The following is an 8,132-nucleotide window of genomic DNA, read 5'->3' as shown; positions in this document are numbered from 1 at the left end:
ACAAAGAACAACAAATTAAAACACTTGACCCCACCACCTAGAAAACAAACCAGAAAAAGATTCTCAAAATAAGCTCAAAAAAAAAAAAAAAATGTACAGAGAGAAATAGGGGAGTTAATCTGCAAATGACATCAGCAACAAAGCAAATAGAGGGAATAAAAGTTTTAATTACTAAACTTTGAAATGGAGAGAAAGACAGGACAATGTCTTTATAGAACAGATTGTTCCAAATTTAGGGAAATAAAAATTAACAATCTTTCTAACCAAACTAAGAAAAAAAATCACAAAGGGTTAGTAAACACAAAAACAAACAAAAATGAAGAAAAGAGAAAAAACACTTGATAACAAAATGAACTCAGCACAGAAAAATATTTGGAACAGAGAAATCACCAACAACACAACAAAAAAACTAAACAGAATGACAGCAATAAAGTCTTACCTATCACTAATTACACTCAATGTGAATGGACTAAATGCATGAGTCAAGAGAAAGAGAGTAGTAGACTGAATAAGAAAAGAAGACTCACCAATATGTTGCCTACAAGAGACCCACCTTAGACACAATGATAAAAACAAATTAAAAACCAAAGGGTGGAAAAAAATATATCAAGCTGAGGGCAACCAAAACAGAGCAGGAGTGGCAATATATATTTCTGATAAAATAGACTTTAAGGTGAAAACTAGCATAAAGGAAAAAGAAGGGCACTAAATGATGTTAAAAGGGTCAACTTGACCAAGAGGACATTACCATGATAAACGTCTATGCACCCAATGAAAGAGCTCCAAAATATATAAAGCAAACATTAACTGAATTAAATCTCTGTAACAATCCTGTAGAGTAGATACTGTTATCCCCACTTCAAAGAAGTGGTTCTAGGACTTAGGAGAGTTAAATAACTTGTCCACGGTTACAAAGAGCTGGGATTTGAACCCAGCTGTGTCTGACTCTAAAGTCTATTGCCACATCTTTCTTTCCTGCCCTTGAACTGAATCCTTCACTCTGTCCTGCTCCCTTTCCTACAGCACTCACCTCTGGAAAAACTAATGATGGCATACCAGTCCTTAGCCCATTTCTTAAAACACAAGAGAATTTCACATACATAAAGGATAAATGTGCCTCAGTTTCCCCATCCTGAAAACAGAACTTTCTCATAGGAACATTGTGAGGGTTAAAGGCATTAATATATGTCAAATGCTTAGAACAGTGCCTAACCAAAAAAATCAAACTCATTGCTGCACTCAATAAATGTTGGCTATTTTTATACATCTTTGTTAGTTAAAAAAAATCTGTTCTCTCTGGAAACATTTAGATTTTAATTTATCTGGTAATATTACAATACCATGACTTTTATGCCTCCACAGAATATAGAATGAAAATCAAATCTTTGAAGTCAATTAGTATTCACGGAACCTTAAAGCTGAAAAGTTCGGGCATGGGGGGAGGCAGTGGTCAGAGAGCCATGTGGAGTCTGATGCTGAGAAACTTTAACTACACAAAACTGTGGTCCCCTTTGCATGTTCTTCCTCCCATCTTTATTTGCTACCATACCTCCAGGGCAGCAATAGGACAGCTGGATGCCAGGTACAGGTCCTGAGCCAGGTTGAAATCATTAGTAAACATGGCAAGATGTCCTGCCAAAAGGTTGTGGTCTTCTATCCCCTAAAAATAAAAGCATTTTCGATACAAAGAAATACAAAGGTTTAATTTTTAAAATACTGTTCAGCAGGAAATGGAAATGTTCTACCAATTCATCTGTGTATAAGTTAGGTAAGATTAACCATAGAAATGTGAAATATTTGAATAAACAGCATTTAAATCTTCTCTGGTAATTCTCATCAAATGCTCTTTACCTTTATTTGTTCCAAGGACATCACTAAGCCAACATTTCCAATTGCCCGGTAAACACGGATAGCAAACTCCACATCCATGTGATGGAGACAAGCTCTGGCCAGCTCATTCCAGGCAGCAAGATCATTCAGAATCTTACACATTTCCCAAGCATCGGAAAACCTATAAAGTAAATAAGCTCAATCAGAGAGTTTTGATTGCCACACATTAGGCAAATTTTAGATAACATATAATATCATGCCTTAAACAAATTTTGCAAAATATTTCTTAATCTCATCTACCTATGGTCAGCTGATCTTTTTGACAAAGGGCCAAAATCCATTAAATGGGGAAAAGATAATCTCTTTAATAAGTGATGCTAGCAAAACTGTATATTCATTTGCAGAAAGATGAAACAAGATCCATACCTCACACCACACACAAAAATGAACTCCAGATGGGTCAAAGACTTAAACATAAAACTATAAAGTTCATCAAAGAAAAAAATAGGGGTAAACTTAGGGGCCCTAATATATGGCATTAATAGACTATCAAGCATAACCCAAAATGCACACACAGCAGAAGACAAAGTAGATGACTAGAGCCTTCTACAAATTAAATCTTATGTGCATAAAAAGACTTCTCCAAAAGAGCAAAAAGAGAACCTACAAACTGGGAAAAAATATTCAGCAACTACGTATCAGACAAGGGACTTATCTCTAAAATTTAGAGAAACTCCAACACCTCAACATCAAAAAGACAAAACAACGTAATTCAAAAATGGGCAAAACACAAGCACTTCACTAAAGAAGATATTCAGGTGGCTAACAAATACATGGAGAGATGTTCATGATTATTACCCACTAGAGAGATGCAAGTCAAAACAACAATGAGACACCATCTCACCCCAGCAATAATAGCAAAATTCAACAAGACAGGAAATAACAAATGCTGGCCAGGATGTGAAGAGATTGGGACTCTCATACACTCCTTGTGGAATGGTAAAATGATATAACCACTGTGGAAAAATAGGATGGCAATTCCTTAAAAAGTTGGAATAGAAATACCATTTGACCCAGCAATCCCATTACTAGGTATACAGCCTAAAGAAGTGAGAGCCAGGACATGAATAGATACATGCATACTCATGTCCATCACAACACTATTCACAACAGCAAAGATATGGAAACAAGCTAAGTGCCCATCAACAGAGGAATGGATAACCAAACTACAGTATGTACACAGAATGGAATACTATGCAACAGTAAAGAATAACGTAGAACCCATTATAAGGTGTAGATGAACACAGATGAACCTTATAACGTAGATGAACTTTGAGGACATTATGCTGAGTGAAGTAAGTCAATCACAGGAGGACTTTTTACTATTGTAAAAAGTCAAGGAAAGGCTTATACCTGCAGGGAAACTTTCTCTGTTGGTTACCAGGGAAGAAGAAAGGGGAGGGAAAATTGCTAGAGAGGTAAGAGACAAGTATTGATTTGGGTGAAGGGAAAGACAATCAAAAGTCAGTGACCAACACAACACTAAGGAAAAGAAAGACACAGAAAGGTGCACAAGAGGTACAGACAACAAAGATATACACTTTCACATATACAATACTGCATTATCAGTGATAATAAACATTCATACATGGGCTACATAGGTTGTTGCTGTTGTTAGGTGCCGTTGAGTTGTCTCCCACTCATAGTGACCTTATGTGCAACAAAATGAAACACTGCCCAGTGCTATGTCAGCCTCATGATCCTTGTTATACCTGAGCGCGTTGTTTCAGCCACCGTGTCAATCCACCTCGCCGAGGGCCTTACCCTTTTCAATTGACCCACCACTTTACCAAGCATGATATCCTTCTCCAGAGAATGGTCCCTTCTGACAACATGACCAAAGTAGGTGGGACGAAGTCCGGCCATTCTCATTTCCAAGGAGCATTCCAGCTGTACTTCCTCCAGGACAGATTTGTTAGTTCTTTTAGCAGTCCATGGTACTTTCAGTATTCTTTGCCAACACCACAACTCAAAAGCATCAACTCTTCTTCGGTCTTCCTTATTAATTGTCCAGCTCTCACATGGATGAGGCAATTGAAACTACCATGGCTTGGGTTAGGTGCAACTTAGTCTTCAAGGAGACATCTTTGCTCTTCAGAACTTGAAAGAGGGCTTTTGCAGCAGATTTGCCCAAGGCAAAACGACCCCTGATGTCTTGACTGCTGCTTCTGTTGATTGTAGAACCAAGTAATATGAATTTGAAGTCTTTCACAATTTCAATCTTTTCTCTATTTATCATGATGCTGCTTATCGGTCCAGTTGTGTGGATTTTTGTCTTCTTTATACTGAGGTGTAATCTGTACTGCATACTGTAGTCTTTAATCTTCAACATTAAGTGCTTCAAGTCATCCTCACTTTCAGCAAGAAAAGTTTGTGTCGTCTGCATACTGCAGGTTGTTAATGAGTCTTCCTCCAATCCTGAAGCCATGTTCCTCTTCATAGAGTCAAGCTTCTTGGATTATTTGCTCAGCATTCAGATTGAATAAGTATGGTGAAAGAATATAATCCTGACACATTCCCTTCCCGATTTTAAACCATTCAGTATTCCCTTGTTCTGTTCAAACAGCAGTCTCCTGGTCTGTGTACAGGTTGCTCATGAACACAATCAAGTGCTTTGGAATTCCTATTCTCATGAATGTTATCCATAATTTGTTATGATCCACACAATTGAATCCATTTGCATAGGCAATAAAACACAAGTAAACATCTTACTGGTATTCTTTGCTTTCTGCCAAGATCCATCTGACATCCACAGTGATATGCCTAATTCCACGTCCTCTTCTGAATCCAGCTTGCATTTCTGGAAGTTCTCTGTCAGTATACTGCTGAATTATCCTCAACATTGAGAAGAATGGGAATTCCACAACACTTAATTGTACTCATGAGGAACCTGTACATAGACCAGGAGACTGTCATTTGAACAAAACAAGGGGAAATTGCATGGTTTAAAATCAAGAAGGGAGTGTGTCAGGGTTGTATCCTTTCACCATATTTATTCAATCTATATGCTGAACAAAAAATCTGAGAAGGTGGACTATACGAAGAAGAATGTGGCATCAAGATTGGAGGAAGAATCATTAGCAACCTGCGATACACTGACGACACAATTTTGCTCGCTGAAAGTGAGGATGACTTGAAGCACTTACTGATGAAGACTGAGGAATACAGTCTGCAGTATGGATTACATCTCAATATAAAGAAAACAAAAATCCTCACAACTGGACCTATAAGCAGCATCACAATGAATGGAGAAAAGAGTGAAGTTGTCAAAGACTTCACATTGCTTAATTCTACAATTGACACCAATGGAAGCAGCAGTCAGGACATCAGATGATGTATAGCACTGGGCAAGTCGGCTGCAAAGGACCTCTTTCAAGTGCTGAGGGGCAAAGATGTCTCCTTGAGGACTAAGGTGTGCCTGACACAAGCCATGATATTTTCAATTCACTCATATGCATGTGAGAGCTGGACAATGAATAAGGCAGGCTGAAAAATTGATGCTTTTGACTTGTGGCGTTGGTGAAGAATGCCGAAAGTACTGTGGACTGCTAAAAGAACAGTCTCTCCTGGAGGAAGTAAAGCCAGAATGCTCCTTGGAAGTGAGAATGGCCACACTTCATCTCACCTACTTTGGTCATGTTATCAGAAGGGGCATTCCCTGGAGAAGGATGCCATGTTTGGTAAGGTGGAGGGTCAATGGAAGAGGGGAAGGCCCTCAATGAGATGGATTGACACAGTGGCTGCAGCAATGGGCTCAAGGATAGCAAGGATCATGGAGCTGGCACAGGACTGTGCAGTGTTTCGTTCTGCTGTGCATAGGGTCACTATTCGATGGTACCTAACAACATCTTCAACAAGATTTTACTTGTGTGTGATATTAATGATATTGTTCAATAACTTCCACATTCTGCGGGATCATCTTTCTTTGGAATGGCTACAAATATGGATCTTTTCCAGTCAGTTAGCCAGGTAGCTATCTTCCAAATCTCTTGGCATAGCTGAGTAAGTGCCTCCAGTGTGGGATCTGTTTGTTGAAACATCTCAACAGGTATTCTGTCGATTCCTGGAGCCTTGTTCTTAGCCAATTCCTTCAGTGCAACTTCAACTTCTTCCTTCAATACCATTGATTCTTGATCATATGCCTCCTCCTGAAATGGATGAACATCGACCAGTTCTTTTTGGTACAGTGACTCTGTGTATTCCTTCCATCTTCTTTTGCTGTTTCCTGCATCATTCAATACACTGCCCATAGAATCTTAAATTTCCTCTTCAGTTCTTTCAGAGTGATAAATGCTGAGTGTGTCCTTCCCTTTTGGTTTTCTAAGTCCAGGTCTTTGCACATTTCATTATAATAATTGACTGTCTTCTTGAGCTGCTCTTTGAAATCTTCTGTTCAGCTCTTATTATTTCTTCCATTTGCTTTAGCTACTCTCCGTTCAAAGGCAAGTTTCAGAGTCTCTTCTGACATCCATTTTGGTCTTTTCTTCCTTTCCTGTCTTTTAAATGACATTTTGCTTTTTCATGGGTGATGTTCTTGGTTTTCAGTCCCACAATTCTTCTGTGTTTCAGTCGCTGGTGTTCAATGCATCAAATCTACTCTTCTGATGGTCTGCAAATTCAGTAGGGATAGAATCAAGGCCACGTTTTGGCTCTCATGGAATTCTTTTAATTGTCTTCAGCTTCAACTTCAACTTTCATATGAGCAATTGATGGTCTGTTCTGCGATCAGCTCCTGGCCTTGTTCTGGCTGAAGATATTGAGCTTCTCCATTGCCTCTTGCCACAGATGTTGTTGTTGTTATGTGCCATCGAGTTGGACGCGACTCACAGCGACCCCTCCTTGGGTTTTCAAGGTGGTATGACTATGGAAGTAGATTGCCCAACCTTCCTTCCAAGGAGTGGGTGGTGGGTTTGAACTGTCAGTCTCTGGCTAGCAGTTAAGTGCCTTAGGCGCTATGCTACTAGAGCTCCTTGCCACATATGTAGTTAATCTGAATTCTGTGTACTCTATCTGGTGAAGTCCATGTGTATAGCTGTTGTTGGTGTTGTTGAACGCAGGTATTTGCAATGAATAAGCTGTTGGTCTTGCAAAATTCCATCATGTTATCTCCAGCATTATTTCTATCACCAAAGCCATATTTTCCAACTATCAGTGATTCTTCTGTTTCCAACTTTTGCATTCTAATCACCAGTGATAATCAACACATCTTGATTGCATGTTTGGTCAATTTCAGACTGCAGAAGTTGGTAAAAATCTTCAATTTCTTCATCTTTGGCTTTGCTGGTTGGTGCGTAAATTTGAATAATTGTAGTATTAACTGACCTTTCTTGTAGGTGTATGGATATTATTCTATCACGGACAGCACTGTGCTTCAGGATAGATCCTGAAACATTCTTTGTGATGATGAATGCCATGTCATCCCTCTTCAATTTGTTATTCCCGGCATAGTAAATCATATGGTTGTCTGATTCAAAATGGCCAAAACCAGGCCATTTCAGCTCACTAATGACTAGAATATTGATCTTTATGTGCTCCTTTTAATTTTTGACAACTTCCAATTTTCCTAGATTCATATTTTGTACATTCCATGCTCCGATTATTAATGGATGTTTGCAGCTATTTCTTCTCATCTTGAGTCATGCCACATCAGCAAACGGAGGTCCTGAATGCTTTACTCTATCCACATCATTAGGGTTGGCTCTACTCTGAGGAGGCAGCTCTTACCTAGTTACATTTTGAGTGCCTTCTGACCTGAAGGGCTCATTTTCTGGCATATTTTGGACAATGTTTCAGGGCTATTCATAAAGTTTCCCAGTAATATATCATACAGTGTTTCACTGCTATTCATAAGGTTTTCACTGGCCAATTCTTTGAGAAGTATATGGCCTCTTCCTTCTTTCGAGTCTGTCTTAGTAATCACCACAGTACAACAAACTGACAGACAAGTTCATTTCCCTTAGTTGTTCCAAACTGCTCTGCTCACTTCCTGGTCACCCTCAGCTACTCCAAACCTGCCACCCCGCCTCACTTCCTTCCCGGCCCCACCTCACTTCCTTCCCGGCCCCACCTCAGGCTGCTCCAAACCTGCCATGCAACAGAGTAGAATTGCACTCTAAAGGTTTTGAAGGCTGTGATCTTTTGATATATAGGTTGTTGTTGTTGTTGTTGTTAAGTGCCGTCGAGTCGTTTCCGACTCATAGCGACCCCATGCACAGCAGAATGAAACACTGCCCGATCCCGCA

General features: G+C 39.4%; 1 protein-coding gene across 1 annotated transcript in view; it reads right to left on the bottom strand.

The window, feature by feature from the left end:
• WDR19 (WD repeat domain 19) overlaps window positions 1-8,132 on the bottom strand; it is a 190,435-nt gene that overhangs the window by 73,864 nt on the left and 108,439 nt on the right. Inside the window, exons 18-19 of the mRNA XM_007947169.2 lie at window positions 1,852-2,011; window positions 1,550-1,660 (exon numbers count right to left, since the gene is read on the bottom strand). Of these exons, the coding sequence (XP_007945360.2) occupies window positions 1,550-1,660; window positions 1,852-2,011 (271 nt within the window). The remainder of the gene's footprint in view (window positions 1-1,549; window positions 1,661-1,851; window positions 2,012-8,132) is intronic.

This window comes from Orycteropus afer, unplaced genomic scaffold, assembly GCF_000298275.1.
Source record: "Orycteropus afer afer isolate SDZICR_OR568_19922 unplaced genomic scaffold, OryAfe1.0 scaffold00176, whole genome shotgun sequence".
Lineage (NCBI taxonomy): Eukaryota > Metazoa > Chordata > Mammalia > Tubulidentata > Orycteropodidae > Orycteropus > Orycteropus afer.
The sequence above is the reverse complement of the archived record's forward strand: the minus strand, read 5'-3'. Positions and strand labels throughout refer to the sequence as shown.